Here is a 17,713-nt window from a genome sequence, read left to right as displayed (position 1 = left end):
AATATAACATAGGGGTCGGCGATGTTAGGGCAGCAGATTAGGGGTACATAGGGATAACGTAGGTTGCGGCGGTTTACGGAGCGGAAGATTAGGGGTTAAAAGTGTAATGCAGGGGTCAGCGATAGCGGGGTCGGCAGATTAGGGGTTAATAAGTATAAGGTTAGGGGTGTTTAGACTCGGGGTACATGTTAGAGTGTTAGGTGCAGACGTAGGAAGTGTTTCCCCATAGGAAACAATGGGGCGGCGTTAGGAGCTGAACGCTGCTTTTTTGCAGGTGTTAGGTTTTTTTTCAGCTCAAACAGTCCCATTGTTTCCTATGGGAGAATCGTGCACGAGCACGTTTTTGATGCCGGCCGCGTCCGTAAGCAACTCTGGTATCGAGAGTTGCATTTGCGGTAAAAATGCTCTACGCTCCTTTTTTGGAGCCTAACGCAGCATTTGTTTTAACTCTCAATACCAGAGTTAAATTTATGGTGCGGCCAGAAAAAAGCCCGCGGAGCGTTAACAGCCCTTTTACCGCCGAACTCTAAATCTAGGCCATGTTTTGTAGATGATCCATTTATATTGCCTATACAGCCTTTTATTTATTTTTTTAAAAATGTATAGTTTTGCTTATTTTTAAATAACATTGCACTAATTTTCAGACTCCTAACCAAGCCCCAAAGTTTTAGGAGAATACTGATGTATACCCACTCCAGCTTGCTCCTGTTTGTGTAAAGAGTCTTTTTATATGCAGAGCAAGGGGGAGGGGTGTGTGTGTGTTTGCTATATAACCACTTTCAGTGGCTGTTCCAGCTAACCTATTCAACAGAGCTAAACTGGGAGCTTCTAGGTAAGTTTTTAAACCGTTTCATACTGGATTTTTAGATCAGTATCTGTGCATATTATTCTTGATAGCAGTGTCTATTACATGCAGTTAAATGAAAATTTGAGTATACTGTAATGGTTCTAATAAAAATAAAATTGTGATAATATTACATAGACAATTTCCCCTTCCATACCAGCGTGAGGAGAGGAGATAGTACCCTCAAAAAATTACCACAATTTATTTTTTTGGGGGGGTGTTAAAGATCTACTGAGTGTTGGTTATTTACCGTCATTCTAAAAAATGATTACAAAACTGTAACCTTGGTTGCAAGAAGGTGAGAGAACATTACCTTAAAGGGACACTGAACCCACATTTTTCTTTCATGATTCAGACAGAGCATGTCATTTTAAGCAACTTTCTAATCGGCATCTAAACTTACATTCTTGCTTTTCAAATAAATAAACCAAGAGAATGAAGAAAATTTGATAATAGGAGTAAATTAGAAAGTTGCTTAAAATTGCATGCTCTATCTGAATCGCAAAAGAAAAAATGTGGGTTCAGTGTCCCTTTAAAAGAAAAAATGTGGGTTCAGTGTCCCTTTAATGTCTTATATATAATATACATACAGAAGAAGCACAGAGAAAATAGCTCTAATGATTTTATTTTACCCATCTTCTCTGGCATGTTGGTTGGGTGCTGTCGCCGAACAGGAAGGGTGTTGGATGGGTAATTGCTGTTAAACATAGCATCATTGACTGATAAAGGCTCCAACACTGGAGAGCAAGCGAAGCTCGCATCTCGGCGCCCGCTGCAAAGACTTTCATCAGACAGGGTCCTGTGCAGGGTCTTCTGGGGGGACTATAGAAAGAGAAGAAAAAAATAAATATATATATGTATGTATTTTGTAGTAAACCTGTCTTTTTCTTAGTCGATACTTGAAGCTGACATTCTGTGCCAGTCTGCTATAATGTGCTCTGGCATTAGTCATCTAATTTGTTTTTGATATGCAAATGTTCAACACAATTATTTTATATAATGTATTTCCATTATCAAATTGTGCAGTCTTTTTACATACACACTTTATGAGGCATCAGCTACTATTCAGCAAAGTGTATATATATATTTAAGTCTGTGATTGGCTGATGACAGTCACATGAGGGGCTGGCAAATTAAAGTAAATTTGGAATTTTGTTACACAAAAATATATTGCCCATTTACAATTCAGAATAAATAGTAAAAAGCAGGGCAGCTAGAAATTGGGAGGATAGGAGGACAGGCTGAGAGGAGAGAGCACAGGAGGTCTGGCAGAAGAGAGGCCAGGGGTACTGGCAAAAGAGAAAGGCCAGGAGGACGGCCAAAAAGGAGAGAGGCTATGGGGACTTGCCGAAGAGAGAGGTGATAGGAGGACTGTCAGAAGAGAGGACCAGGTAGAGAGGGACCAGGTGAACAGGTAGAGAGGGACCAGGTGAACAGGTAGAGAGGGACCAGGTGAACAGGCAGAAGGGAGAGGGGCCAGGTGAACAGGCAGAAGGGAGAGGGGCCAGGTGAACAGGCAGAAGGGAGAGGGACCAGGTGAACAGGCAGAAGGGAGAGGGGCCAGGTGAACAGGCAGAAGGGAGAGGGGCCAGGTGAACAGGCAGAAGGGAGAGAGGCCAGGAGAACAGGCAGAAGGGAGAGGGGCCAGGAGAACAGGCAGAAGGGAGAGAGGCCAGGAGAACAGGCAGAAGGGAGAGAGGCCAGGAGAACAGGCAGAAGGGAGAGAGGCCAGGAGAACAGGCAGAAGGGAGAGGGGCCAGGTGAACAGGCAGAAGGGAGAGAGGCCAGGAGAACAGGCAGAAGGGAGAGAGGCCAGGAGAACAGGCAGAAGGGAGAGAGGCCAGGAGAACAGGCATAAGGGAGAGAGGCCAGGAGAACAGGCAGAAGGGAGAGAGGCAATGAGAACAGGCAGAAGGGAGAGAGGCCAGTAGATCAGGAAGGAGGGAGAGAGGCCAGGTGAACAGGCAGAATGAGAGAGGCCAGTAGAAAAGGCAGAAGGGAGAGAGGCCAGTAGAACAGGCAGAAGGGAGAGAGGCAATGAGAACAGGCAGAAGGGAGAGAGGCCAGTAGATCAGGAAGGAGGGAGAGAGGCCAGGTGAACAGGCAGAATGAGAGAGGCCAGTAGAAAAGGCAGAAGGGAGAGAGGCCAGTAGAAAAGGCAGAAGGGAGAGAGGCCAGGAGAACAGGCAGAAGGGAGAGAGGCCAGGAGAACAGGCAGAAGGGAGAGAGGCCAGGAGAACAGGCAGAAGGGAGAGAGGCCAGGAGAACAGGCAGAAGGGAGAGAGGCCAGGAGAACAGGCATAAGGGAGAGAGGCCAGGAGAACAGGCAGAAGGGAGAGAGGCCAGGAGAACAGGCAGAAGGGAGAGAGGCCAGGTGAACAGGCAGAAGGGAGAGAGGCCAGGTGAACAGGCAGAAGGGAGAGAGGCAATGAGAACAGGCAGAAGGGAGAGAGGCCAGTAGATCAGGAAGGAGGGAGAGAGGCCAGGTGAACAGGCAGAATGAGAGAGGCCAGTAGAAAAGGCAGAAGGGAGAGAGGCCAGTAGAACAGGCAGAAGGGAGAGAGGCAATGAGAACAGGCAGAAGGGAGAGAGGCCAGTAGTTCAGGAAGGAGGGAGAGAGGCCAGGTGAACAGGCAGAATGAGAGAGGCCAGTAGAAAAGGCAGAAGGGAGAGAGGCCAGTAGAACAGGCAGAAGGGAGAGAGGCCAGGTGAACAGGCAGAAGGGAGAGAGGCCAGGTGAACAGGCAGAAGGGAGAGGCCAGGAGAACAGGCAGAAGAGAGAGAGGCCAGGAGAACAAGCAGAAGGCAAAGAGGCCAGGAGAACAAGCAGAAGGCAAAGAGGCCAGGAGAACAGGCAGAAGAGAGAGAGGCCAGGAGAACATGCAGAAGAGAGAGAGGCCAGGAGAACAAGCAGAAGGGAGAGAGGCCAGGAGAACAGGCAGAAGGGAGAGAGGCCAGGAGAACAGGCAGAAGGGAGAGAGGCCAGTAGAAAAGGCAGAAGGGAGAGAGGCCAGTAGAAAAGGCAGAAGGGAGAGAGGCCAGTAGAAAAGGCAGAAGGGAGAGAGGCCAGGTGAACAGGCAGAAGGGAGAGAGGCCAGGAGAACAGGCAGAAGAGAGAGAGGCCAGGAGAACAAGCAGAAGGCAAAGAGGCCAGGAGAACAAGCAGAAGGCAAAGAGGCCAGGAGAACAGGCAGAAGAGAGAGAGGCCAGGAGAACAAGCAGAAGGGAGAGAGGCCAGGAGAACAGGCAGAAGAGAGGCCAGGAGAACAGGCAGAAGAGAGTCCAGGTGAACAGGCAGAAGGGAGAGAGGCCAGGAGAAAAGGCAGAAGGGAGAGAGACCAGTAGAAAAGGCAGAAGGGAGAGAGGCCAGGAGAACAGGCAGAAGGGAGAGAGACCAGTAGAAAAGGCAGAAGGGAGAGAGACCAGTAGAAAAGGCAGAAGGGAGAGAGGCCAGGTGAACAGGCAGAAGGGAGAGGGGCCAGGAGAACAGGCAGAAGAGAGAGAGGCCAGGAGAACAAGCAGAAGGCAAAGAGGCCAGGAGAACAAGCAGAAGGCAAAGAGGCCAGGAGAACAAGCAGAAGGCAAAGAGGCCAGGAGAACAGGCAGAAGAGAGAGAGGCCAGGAGAACATGCAGAAGAGAGAGAGGCCAGGAGAACACGCAGAAGAGAGAGAGGCCAGGAGAACACGCAGAAGGGAGAGAGGCCAGGAGAACAAGCAGAAGGGAGAGAGGCCAGGAGAACAGGCAGAAAACAGAATTTATGTTTACCTGATAAATTACTTTCTCCAACGGTGTGTCCGGTCCACGGCGTCATCCTTACTTGTGGGATATTCTCTTCCCCAACAGGAAATGGCAAAGAGCCCAGCAAAGCTGGTCACATGATCCCTCCTAGGCTCCGCCTTCCCCAGTCATTCGACCGACGTAAAGGAGGAATATTTGCATAGGAGAAACCATATGATACCGTGGTGACTGTAGTTAAAGAAAATAAATTATCAGACCTGATTAAAAAACCAGGGCGGGCCGTGGACCGGACACACCGTTGGAGAAAGTAATTTATCAGGTAAACATAAATTCTGTTTTCTCCAACATAGGTGTGTCCGGTCCACGGCGTCATCCTTACTTGTGGGAACCAATACCAAAGCTTTAGGACACGGATGAAGGGAGGGAGCAAATCAGGTCACCTAGATGGAAGGCACCACGGCTTGCAAAACCTTTCTCCCAAAAATAGCCTCAGAAGAAGCAAAAGTATCAAACTTGTAAAATTTAGTAAAAGTGTGCAGTGAAGACCAAGTCGCTGCCTTACATATCTGATCAACAGAAGCCTCGTTCTTGAAGGCCCATGTGGAAGCCACAGCCCTAGTGGAATGAGCTGTGATTCTTTCAGGAGGCTGCCGTCCGGCAGTCTCGTAAGCCAATCTGATGATGCTTTTAATCCAAAAAGAGAGAGAGGTAGAAGTTGCTTTTTGACCTCTCCTTTTACCAGAATAAACAACAAACAAGGAAGATGTTTGTCTAAAATCCTTTGTAGCATCTAAATAGAATTTTAGAGCACGAACTACATCCAAATTGTGCAACAAACGTTCCTTCTTTGAAACTGGATTCGGACACAAAGAAGGTACGACTATCTCCTGGTTAATGTTTTTGTTAGAAACAACTTTCGGAAGAAAACCAGGTTTAGTACGCAGAACCACCTTATCTGCATGGAACACCAGATAAGGAGGAGAACACTGCAGGGCAGATAATTCTGAAACTCTTCTAGCAGAAGAAATTGCAACCAAAAACAAAACTTTCCAAGATAATAACTTAATATCAACGGAATGTAAGGGTTCAAACGGAACCCCCTGAAGAACTGAAAGAACTAAATTGAGACTCCAAGGAGGAGTCAAAGGTTTGTAAACAGGCTTGATTCTAACCAGAGCCTGAACAAAGGCTTGAACATCTGGCACAGCTGCCAGCTTTTTGTGAAGTAACACAGACAAGGCAGAAATCTGTCCTTTCAAAGAACTTGCAGATAATCCTTTCTCCAAACCTTCTTGAAGAAAGGATAGAATCTTAGGAATTTTTATCTTGTCCCAAGGGAATCCTTTAGATTCACACCAATAGATATATTTTTTCCATATTTTGTGGTAGATTTTTCTAGTTACAGGCTTTCTGGCCTGAACAAGAGTATCAATGACAGAATCTGAGAACCCTCGCTTTGATAAGATCAAGCGTTCAATCTCCAAGCAGTCAGTTGGAGTGAGACCAGATTCGGATGTTCGAACGGACCTTGAACAAGAAGGTCTCGTCTCAAAGGTAGCTTCCATGGTGGAGCCGATGACATATTCACCAGGTCTGCATACCAAGTCCTGCGTGGCCACGCAGGAGCTATCAAGATCACCGATGCCCTCTCCTGATTGATCCTGGCTACCAGCCTGGGGATGAGAGGAAACGGCGGGAATACATAAGCTAGTTTGAAGGTCCAAGGTGCTACTAGTGCATCTACTAGAGTCGCCTTGGGATCCCTGGATCTGGACCCGTAGCAAGGAACCTTGAAGTTCTGACGAGAGGCCATCAGATCCATGTCTGGAATGCCCCACAGTTGAGTGATTTGGGCAAAGATTTCCGGATGGAGTTCCCACTCCCCCGGATGAAATGTCTGACGACTCAGAAAATCCGCTTCCCAGTTTTCCACTCCTGGAATGTGGATTGCAGACAAGTGGCAGGAGTGAGTCTCCGCCCATTGAATGATTTTGGTCACTTCTTCCATCGCCAGGGAACTCCTTGTTCCCCCCTGATGGTTGATGTACGCAACAGTCGTCATGTTGTCTGATTGAAACCGTATGAACTTGGTCTTTGCTAGCTGAGGCCAAGCCTTGAGAGCATTGAATATCGCTCTCAGTTCCAGAATATTTATCGGGAGAGTAGATTTTTCCCGAGACCAAAGACCCTGCGCTTTCAGGGGTCCCCAGACCGCACCCAAGCCCACCAGACTGGCGTCGGTCGTGACAATGACCCACTCTGGTCTGCGGAAGCTCATCCCCTGTGACAGGTTGTCCAGGGACAGCCACCAACTGAGTGAATCTCTGGTCCTCTGATCTACTTGTATCGTCGGAGACAAGTCTGTATAGTCCCCATTCCACTGACTGAGCATGCACAGTTGTAATGGTCTTAGATGAATTCGCGCAAAAGGAACTATGTCCATTGCCGCTACCATCAAACCTATTACTTCCATGCACTGCGCTATGGAAGGAAGAGGAACAGAATGAAGTATTTGACAAGAGTTTAGAAGTTTTGATTTTCTGGCCTCTGTCAGAAAAATCCTCATTTCTAAGGAGTCTATTATTGTTCCCAAGAAGGGAACCCTCGTTGACGGAGATAGAGAACTTTTTTCTACGTTCACTTTCCACCCGTGAGATCTGAGAAAGGCCAGGACAATGTCCGTGTGGGCCTTTGCTTGTGGAAGGGACGACGCTTGAATCAGAATGTCGTCCAAGTAAGGTACTACTGCAATGCCCCTTGGTCTTAGCACCGCTAGAAGGGACCCTAGTACCTTTGTGAAAATTCTTGGAGCAGTGGCTAATCCGAACGGAAGTGCCACAAACTGGTAATGCTTGTCCAGGAATGCGAACCTTAGGAACCGATGATGTTCCTTGTGGATAGGAATATGTAGATACGCATCCTTTAAATCCACCGTGGTCATGAATTGACCTTCCTGGATGGAAGGAAGAATTGTTTGAATGGTTTCCATTTTGAACGATGGAACCTTGAGAAACTTGTTTAGGATCTTGAGATCTAAGATTGGTCTGAATGTTCCCTCTTTTTTGGGAACTACGAACAGATTGGAGTAGAACCCCATCCCTTGTTCTCCTAATGGAACAGGATGAATCACTCCCATTTTTAACAGGTCTTCTACACAATGTAAGAATGCCTGTCTTTTTATGTGGTCTGAAGACAATTGAGACCTGTGGAACCTCCCCCTTGGGGGAAGCCCCTTGAATTCCAGAAGATAACCTTGGGAGACTATTTCTAGCGCCCAAGGATCCAGAACATCTCTTGCCCAAGCCTGAGCGAAGAGAGAGAGTCTGCCCCCCACCAGATCCGGTCCCGGATCGGGGGCCAACATCTCATGCTGTTTTGGTAGCAGTGGCAGGTTTCTTGGCCTGCTTTCCTTTGTTCCAGCCTTGCATTGGCCTCCAGGCTGGCTTGGCTTGAGAAGTATTACCCTCTTGCTTAGAGGACGTAGCACTTGGGGCTGGTCCGTTTCTGCGAAAGGGACGAAAATTAGGTTTATTTTTGGCCTTGAAAGACCTATCCTGAGGAAGGGCGTGGCCCTTGGCCCCAGTGATATCAGAAATAATCTCTTTCAAGTCAGGGCCAAACAGCGTTTTCCCCTTGAAAGGAATGTTAAGCAATTTGTTCTTGGAAGACGCATCCGCTGACCAAGATTTTAGCCAAAGCGCTCTGCGCGTCACAATAGCAAAACCAGAATTTTTCGCCGCTAACCTAGCCAATTGCAAAGTGGCGTCTAGGGTGAAAGAATTAGCCAATTTGAGAGCATGAATTCTGTCCATAATCTCCTCATAAGAAGAATTATTATTGAGCGCCTTTTCTAGTTCATCGAACCAGAAACACGCTGCTGTAGTGACAGGAACAATGCATGAAATTGGTTGTAGAAGGAAACCTTGCTGAACAAATATCTTTTTAAGCAAACCCTCTAATTTTTTATCCATAGGATCTTTGAAAGCACAACTATCTTCTATGGGTATAGTGGTGCGTTTGTTTAGAGTAGAAACCGCCCCCTCGACCTTGGGGACTGTCTGCCATAAGTCCTTTCTGGGGTCGACCATAGGAAACAATTTCTTAAATATGGGGGGAGGGACGAAAGGTATACCGGGCCTTTCCCATTCTTTATGTACAATGTCCGCCACCCGCTTGGGTATAGGAAAAGCTTCGGGGGGCCCCGGGACCTCTAAGAACTTGTCCATTTTACATAATTTCTCTGGAATGACCAAATTCTCACAATCATCCAGAGTAGATAACACCTCCTTAAGCAGAGCGCGGAGATGTTCCAATTTAAATTTAAATGTAATCACATCAGGTTCTGCTTGTTGAGAAATTTTCCCTGAATCTGAAATTTCTCCCTCAGACAAAACCTCCCTGGCCCCCTCAGACTGGTGTAGGGGCACTTCAGAACCAATATCATCAGCGTCCTCATGCTCTTCAGTATTTTCTAAAACAGAGCAGTCGCGCTTTCGCTGATAAGTGGGCATTTTGGCTAAAATGTTTTTGATAGAATTATCCATTACAGCCGTTAATTGTTGCATAGTAAGGAGTATTGGCGCACTAGATGTACTAGGGGCCTCCTGTGTGGGCAAGACTGGTGTAGACGAAGGAGGGGATGATGCAGTACCATGCTTACTCCCCTCACTTGAGGAATCATCTTGGGCATCATTTTCTCTAAATTTTGTGTCACATAAATCACATCTATTTAAATGAGAAGGAACCTTGGCTTCCCCACATACAGAACACAGTCTATCTGGTAGTTCAGACATGTTAAACAGGCATAAACTTGATAACAAAGTACAAAAAACGTTTTAAAATAAAACCGTTACTGTCACTTTAAATTTTAAACTGAACACACTTTATTACTGCAAATGTGAAAAAGTATGAAGGAATTGTTCAAAATTCACCAAAATTTCACCACAGTGTCTTAAAGCCTTAAAAGTATTGCACACCAAATTTGGAAGCTTTAACCCTTAAAATAACGGAACCGGAGCCGTTTTTATATTTAACCCCTTTACAGTCCCTGGTATCTGCTTTGCTGAGACCCAACCAAGCCCAAAGGGGAATACGATACCAAATGACGCCTTCAGAAAGTCTTTTCTATGTATCAGAGCTCCTCACACATGCATCTGCATGTCATGCTTCCCAAAAACAAGTGCGCAATAGAGGCGCGAAAATGAGACTCTGCCTATGATTAGGGAAAGCCCCTAGAGAATAAGGTGTCCCATACAGTGCCTGCCGGTTATTTTACATAATTCCCAAGATTAAAATAATTCCTCAAGGCTATGGAGTATAAAATATGCTTATATATAAATCGTTTTAGCCCAGAAAATGTCTGCAGTCTTAAAAGCCCTTGTGAAGCCCTTTTTTTTCTTTATGTAATAAAAATGGCTTACCGGATCCCATAGGGAAAATGACAGCTTCCAGCATTACATCGTCTTGTTAGAATGTGTCATACCTCAAGCAGCAAAAGTCTGCTCACTGTTTCCCCCAACTGAAGTTAATTCCTCTCAACAGTCCTGTGTGGAAACAGCCATCGATTTTAGTAACGGTTGCTAAAATCATTTTCCTCTTACAAACAGAAATCTTCATCTCTTTTCTGTTTCAGAGTAAATAGTACATACCAGCACTATTTTAAAATAACAAACTCTTGATTGAATAATAAAAACTACAGTTAAACACTAAAAAACTCTAAGCCATCTCCGTGGAGATGTTGCCTGTACAACGGCAAAGAGAATGACTGGGGAAGGCGGAGCCTAGGAGGGATCATGTGACCAGCTTTGCTGGGCTCTTTGCCATTTCCTGTTGGGGAAGAGAATATCCCACAAGTAAGGATGACGCCGTGGACCGGACACACCTATGTTGGAGAAAAGAGAGAGTCCAGGTGAACAGGCAGAAGGGAGAGAGGCCAGGTGAACAGGCAGAATGAGAGAGGCCAGTAGAAAAGGCAGAAGGGAGAGAGGCCAGTAGAACAGGCAGAAGGGAGAGAGGCCAGGTGAACAGGCAGAAGGGAGAGAGGCCAGGAGAACAGGCAGAAGAGAGAGAGGCCAGGAGAACAAGCAGAAGGCAAAGAGGCCAGGAGAACAAGCAGAAGGCAAAGAGGCCAGGAGAACAGGCAGAAGAGAGAGAGGCCAGGAGAACAAGCAGAAGGCAAAGAGGCCAGGAGAACAAGCAGAAGGCAAAGAGGCCAGGAGAACAGGCAGAAGAGAGAGAGGCCAGGAGAACATGCAGAAGAGAGAGAGGCCAGGAGAACAAGCAGAAGGGAGAGAGGCCAGGAGAACAGGCAGAAGGGAGAGAGGCCAGGAGAACAGGCAGAAGGGAGAGAGGCCAGGAGAACAGGCAGAAGGGAGAGAGGCCAGGAGAACAGGCAGAATGGAGAGAGGCCAGGAGAACAGGCAGAAGGGAGAGAGGCCAGGAGAACAGGCAGAAGGGAGAGAGGCCAGAAGAACAGGCAGAAGGGAGAGAGGCCAGAAGAACAGGCAGAAGGGAGAGAGGCCAGGAGAACAGGCAGAAGGGAGGGAGGCCAGGAGAACAAGCAGAAGGCAAAGAGGCCAGGAGAACAAGCAGAAGGCAAAGAGGCCAGGAGAACAGGCAGAAGAGAGAGAGGCCAGGAGAACATGCAGAAGGGAGAGGGGCCAGGAGAACATGCAGAAGGGAGAGGGGCCAGGAGAACAGGCAGAAGGGAGAGAGGCCAGGAGAACAGGCAGAAGGGAGAGAGGCCAGGAGAACAGGCAGAATGGAGAGAGGCCAGGAGAACAGGCAGAATGGAGAGAGGCCAGGAGAACAGGCAGAAGGGAGAGAGGCCAGGAGAACAAGCAGAAGGCAAAGAGGCCAGGAGAACAAGCAGAAGGCAAAGAGGCCAGGAGAACAGGCAGAAGAGAGAGAGGCCAGGAGAACAGGCAGAAGAGAGAGAGGCCAGGAGAACAGGCAGAAGAGAGAGAGGCCAGGAGAACAGGCAGAATGGAGAGAGGCGAGGAGAACAGGCAGAAGGGAGAGAGGCCAGGAGAACAAGCAGAAGGCAAAGAGGCCAGGAGAACAAGCAGAAGGCAAAGAGGCCAGGAGAACAGGCAGAAGAGAGAGAGGCCAGGAGAACAGGCAGAAGAGAGAGAGGCCAGGAGAACAGGCAGAAGAGAGAGAGGCCAGGAGAACAAGCAGAAGGCAAAGAGGCCAGGAGAACAAGCAGAAGGCAAAGAGGCCAGGAGAACAGGCAGAAGGGAGAGAGGCCAGGAGAACAAGCAGAAGAGAGAGAGGCCAGGAGAACAAGCAGAAGAGAGAGAGGCCAGGAGAACAGGCAGAAGGGAGAGAGGCCAGGAGAACAGGCAGAATGGAGAGAGGCCAGGAGAACAGGCAGAAGGGAGAGAGGCCAGGAGAACAGGCAGAAGGGAGAGAGGCCAGAAGAACAGGCAGAAGGGAGAGAGGCCAGAAGAACAGGCAGAAGGGAGAGAGGCCAGGAGAACAGGCAGAAGGGAGAGAGGCCAGGAGAACAGGCAGAAGGGAGAGAGGCCAGGAGAACAGGTAGAAGGGAGAGAGGCCAGTAGATCAGGAAGGAGGGAGAGAGGCCAGGTGAACAGGCAGAATGAGAGAGGCCAGTAGAAAAGGCAGAAGGGAGAGAGGCCAGTAGAACAGGCAGAAGAGAGAGAGGCCAGGAGAACAAGCAAAAGGGAGAGAGGCCTGAAGAACAGGCAGAAGGGAGAGAGGCCAGGAGAACAGGCAGAAGGGAGAGAGGCCAGAAGAGCAGGCAGAAGGGAGAGAGGCCAGGAGACCAGGCAGAAGGGAGAGAGGCCAGAAGACCAGGCAGAAGGGAGAGAGGCCAGGAGACCAGGCAGAAGGGAGAGAGGCCAGGAGACCAGGCAGAAGGGAGAGAGGCCAGGAGACCAGGCAGAAGGGAGAGAGGCCAGGAGACAAGGCAGAAGGGAGAGAGGCCAGGAGAACAGGCAGACGGAAGAGAGGCCAAGAGAACAGGCAGAAGGGAGAGAGGCCAGGTGAACAGGCAGAAGGGAGAGAGGCCAAGAGAACAGGCAGAAGGGAGAGAGGCCAGGAGAACAGGCAGAAGGGAGAGAGGCCAGGTGAACAGGCAGAAGGGAGAGAGGCCAGTAGAACAGGCAGAAGGGAGAGAGGCCAGGTGAACAGGCAGAAGGGAGAGAGGCCAGGTGAACAGGCAGAAGGGAGAGAGGCCAGGTGAACAGGCAGAAGGGAGAGAGGCCAGGAGAACATGCAGAAGGGAGAGAGGCCAGGTGAACATGCAGAAGAGAGAGAGGCCAGGAGAACAGGCAGAAGGGAGAGAGGCCAGGAGAACAGGCAGAAGAGAGAGAGGCCAGGTGAACAGGTATAAGGGAGTGAGGCCAGGTGAAAAGGCAGAAGGGAGAGAGGCCAGTAGATCAGAAAGGAGGGAGAGAGGCCAGGTGAACAGGCAGAAGGAGAGAGGCCAGTAGAACAGGCAGAAGGGAGAGAGGCCAGGAGAACAGGCAGAAGGGAGAGAGGCCAGGAGAACATGCAGAAGGGAGAGAGGCCAGGAGAACATGCAGAAGAGAGAGAGGCAATGAGAACAGGCAGAAGGGAGAGAGGCCAGGTGAACATGCAGAAGAGAGAGAGGCCAGGAGAACAGGCAGAAGGGAGAGAGGCCAGGAGAACAGGCAGAAGGGAGAGAGGCCAGGTGAACAGGCAGAAGGGAGAGAGGCAATGAGAACAGGCAGAAGGGAGAGAGGCCAGGACGAAGGGCAGAAGGGAGGGTGGCCAGGACGAAGGGTAGAAGGGAGAGAGGCCAGGACGAAGGGCAGAAGGGAGAGAGGCCAGGACGAAGGGCAGAAGGGAGAGTGGCCAGGACGAATGGCAGAAGGGAGGGAGGCCAGGACGAATGGTAGAAGGGAGGGAGGCCAGGACGAAGGGCAGAAGGGAGAGAGGCCAGGACGAAGGGCAGAAGGGAGGGTGGCCAGGACGAAGGGTAGAAGGGAGAGAGGCCAGGACGAAGGGCAGAAGGGAGAGAGGCCAGGACGAAGGGCAGAAGGGAGAGAAGCGAGGACGAATGGCAGAAGGGAGGGAGGCCAGGACGAAGGGCAGAAGGGAGAGTGGCCAGGACGAATGGCAGAAGGGAGGGAGGCCAGGACGAAGGGCAGAAGGGAGAGTGGCCAGGACGAATGGCAGAAGGGAGAGTGGCCAGGACGAAGGGCAGAAGGGAGAGAGGCCAGGACGAAGGGCAGAAGGGAGAGAGGCCAGGACGAAGGGCAGAAGGGAGAGAGGCCAGGACGAAGGGCAGAAGGGAGAGAGGCCAGGACGAAGGGCAGAAGGGAGAGAGGCCAGGACGAAGGGCAGAAGGGAGAGAGGCCAGGATGAAGGGCAGAAGGGAGAGAGGCCAGGATGAAGGGCAGAAGGGAGAGAGGCCAGGACGAAGAGCAGAAGGGAGGGAGGCCAGGACGAAGGGCAGAAGGGAGGGAGGCCAGGACGAATGGCAGAAGGGAGGGAGGCCAGGACGAAGGGCAGAAGGGAGAGTGGCCAGGACGAAGGGCAGAAGGGAGGGAGGCCAGGACGAAGGGCAGAAGGGAGGGAGGCCAGGACGAAGGGCAGAAGGGAGAGAGGCCAGGACGAATGGCAGAAGGGAGGGAGGCCAGGACGAATGGCAGAAGGGAGAGAAACCAGGACGAAGGGAGGAAGGGAAAGAAAAACAGAATTTATGCTTATCTGATAAATTACTTTCTCCAACGGTGTGTCCGGTCCACGGCGTCATCCTTACTTGTGGGATATTCTCCTCCCCAACAGGAAATGGCAAAGAGCCCAGCAAAGCTGGTCACATGATCCCCCCTAGGCTCCGCCTTCCCCAGTCATTCGACCGACATAAAGGAGGAATATGCATAGGAGAAATCATGATACCGTGGTGACTGTAGTTAGAGAAATTAATTCAACAGACCTGATCAAAAACCAGGGCGGGCCGTGGACCGGACACACCGTTGGAGAAAGTAATTTATCAGGTAAGCATAAATTCTGTTTTCTCCAACATAGGTGTGTCCGGTCCACGGCGTCATCCTTACTTGTGGGAACCAATACCAAAGCTTTAGGACACGGATGATGGGAGGGAACAAATCAGGTCGCCTAGATGGAAGGCACCACGGTTTGCAAAACCTTTCTCCCAAAAATAGCCTCAGAAGAAGCAAAAGTATCAAATTTGTAGAATTTGGCAAAAGTGTGCAGTGAAGACCAAGTCGCTGCCTTACATATCTGATCAACAGAAGCCTCGTTCTTGAAGGCCCAAGTGGAAGCCACAGCCCTAGTGGAGTGAGCTGTGATTCTTTCAGGAGGCTGCCGTCCGGCAGTCTCATAAGCCAATCGGATAATGCTTTTAAGCCAGAAAGAGAGAGAGGTAGAAGTTGCTTTTTGACCTCTCCTTTTACCAGAATAAACAACAAACAAAGAAGATGTTTGTCTGAAATCCTTAGTAGCTGCTAAGTAAAATTTGAGAGCACGAACTACATCTAAGTTGTGCAACAAACGTTCCTTCTTTGAAACTGGATTAGGACACAAAGAAGGCACGACTATCTCCTGGTTAATATTTTTATTAGAAACAACTTTCGGAAGAAAACCAGGTTTAGTACGCAAAACCACCTTATCTGCATGGAACACCAGATATGGAGGAGAACACTGCAGAGCAGATAACTCTGAAACTCTTCTAGCAGAAGAGATTGCAACCAAAACTTTCCAAGATAATAACTTTATATCAACGGAATGTAGGGGTTCAAACGGAATCCCCTGAAGAACTGAAAGAACTAGATTGAGACTCCAGGGAGGAGTCAAAGGTTTGTAAACAGGCTTGATTCTAACCAGAGCCTGAACAAAAGCCTGAACGTCTGGTACAGCCGCCAGCTTTTTGTGAAGTAAAACAGATAAAGCAGAAATCTGTCCCTTCAAAGAACTCGCAGATAATCCTTTCTCCAAACCCTCTTGAAGAAAGGATAGAATCCTAGGAATTTTTATCTTGTTCCATGGGAATCCTTTAGATTCGCACCAACAGATATATTTTTTCCATATTTTATGGTAGATTTTCCTAGTTACAGGCTTTCTAGCCTGAACAAGAGTATCAATGACAGAATCTGAGAACCCTCGCTTTGATAAAATCAAGCGTTCAATCTCCAAGCAGTCAGTTGGAGTGAGGCCAGATTCGGATGTTCGAACGGACCTTGAACAAGAAGGTCCTGTCTCAGAGGTAGCTTCCATGGTGGAGCTGATGACATATTCACCAGGTCTGCATACCAAGTCCTGCGTGGCCACGCAGGAGCTATCAAGATCACCGATACCCTCTCCTGTTTGATCCTGGCTACCAGCCTGGGAATGAGAGGAAACGGTGGGAACACATAAGCTAGGTTGAAGGTCCAAGGTGCTACTAGTGCATCCACTAGAGCCGCCTTGGGATCCCTGGATCTGGACCCGTAGCAAGGAACCTTGAAGTTCTGACGAGACGCCATCAGATCCATGTCTGGAATGCCCCACAATTGAATTATTTGGGCAAACATTTCCGGATGGAGTTCCCACTCCCCCGGATGAAATGTCTGACGACTCAGAAAATCCGCTTCCCAATTTTCCACTCCTGGGATGTGGATTGCAGACAAGTGGCAGGAGTGATTCTCCGCCCATTGAATTATTTTGGTCACTTCTTCCATCGCCAGGGAACTCCTTGTTCCCCCCTGATGGTTGATATACGCAACAGTCGTCATGTTGTCTGATTGAAACCTTATGAATTTGGCCCTTGCAAGCTGAGGCCAAGCTCTGAGAGCATTGAATATCGCTCTCAGTTCCAGAATGTTTATCGGTAGAAGAGATTCTTCCCGAGACCAAAGCCCCTGAGCTTTCAGGGGTTCCCAGACCGCGCCCCAGCCCACCAGACTGGCGTCGGTCGTGACAATGACCCACTCCGGTCTGCGGAAGCTCATCCCTTGTGACAGGTTGTCCAGGGTCAGCCACCAACGGAGTGAGTCTCTGGTCCTCTGATCTACTTGTATCGTTGGAGACAAGTCTGTATAATCCCCATTCCACTGTCTGAGCATGCACAGTTGTAATGGTCTTAGATGAATTCGCGCAAAAGGAACTATGTCCATTGCCGCCACCATCAAACCTATTACTTCCATGCACTGCGCTATGGAAGGAAGAAGAACAGAATGAAGTACTTGACAAGAGTTTAGAAGTTTTGATTTTCTGGCGTCTGTCAGAAAAATCTTCATTTCTAAAGAGTCTATTATTGTTCCCAAGAAGGGGACTCTTGTTGACGGAGACAGAGAACTTTTCTCTACGTTCACTTTCCACCCGTGACATCTGAGAAAGGCTAGGACAATGTCCGTATGAGCCTTTGCTTGTGGCAGGGACGACGCTTGAATTAGAATGTCGTCCAAGTAAGGTACTACTGCAATGCCCCTCTGTCTTAACACCGCTAGAAGGGACCCTAGTACCTTTGTGAAAATTCTTGGGGCAGTGGCTAATCCGAATGGAAGTGCCACGAACTGGTAATGTTTGTCCAGAAACGCGAACCTTAGGAACCGATGATGTTCCTTGTGGATAGGAATATGTAGATACGCATCCTTTAAATCCACCGTGGTCATGAATTGACCTTCCTGGATGGTAGGAAGAATTGTTCGAATGGTTTCCATCTTGAACGATGGAACCCTGAGAAATTTGTTTAAGATCTTGAGATCCAAGATTGGTCTGAATGTTCCCTCTTTTTTGGGAACTATGAACAGATTTGAGTAGAATCCCATCCCTCGTTCCTTCAATGGAACAGGATTGATCACTCCCATTTTTAACAGGTCTTCTACACAATGTAAGAATGCCTGTTTTTTTATGTGGTCTGAAGACAATTGAGACCTGTGGAATCTTCCCCTTGGGGGTAGTTCCTTGAATTCCAGAAGATAACCTTGGGAGACTATTTCTAGAGCCCAAGGATCCAGAACATCTCTTGCCCATGCCTGAGCGAAGAGAGAAAGTCTGCCCCCCACCAGATCCGGTCCCGGATCGGGGGCCAACATCTCATGCTGTCTTGGTAGCAGTGGCAGGTTTCTTGGCCTGCTTGCCTTTGTTCCAGCCTTGCATGGGCTTCCAGGCTGGCTTGGCTTGAGACGTATTACCCTCTT

At 49.0% G+C, this 17,713-nt stretch overlaps 1 protein-coding gene across 5 annotated transcripts in view; it reads right to left on the bottom strand.

Annotated features, from left to right (window-relative positions):
• Positions 1 to 17,713, bottom strand: part of SIPA1L3 (signal induced proliferation associated 1 like 3) — a 349,276-nt gene that overhangs the window by 34,357 nt on the left and 297,206 nt on the right. For all 5 annotated transcript variants that reach the window (XM_053721794.1, XM_053721796.1, XM_053721797.1 and 2 more), the window contains one exon: positions 1,477 to 1,666. In XM_053721794.1, the coding sequence (XP_053577769.1) occupies positions 1,477 to 1,666 (190 nt within the window). The remainder of the gene's footprint in view (positions 1 to 1,476; positions 1,667 to 17,713) is intronic.

The sequence above is a fragment of the Bombina bombina genome, chromosome 7, assembly GCF_027579735.1.
Source record: "Bombina bombina isolate aBomBom1 chromosome 7, aBomBom1.pri, whole genome shotgun sequence".
Taxonomy (NCBI): domain Eukaryota; kingdom Metazoa; phylum Chordata; class Amphibia; order Anura; family Bombinatoridae; genus Bombina; species Bombina bombina.
Note: the sequence above shows the minus strand (reverse complement) of the source record. Positions and strands in the feature narration are given on the sequence as shown.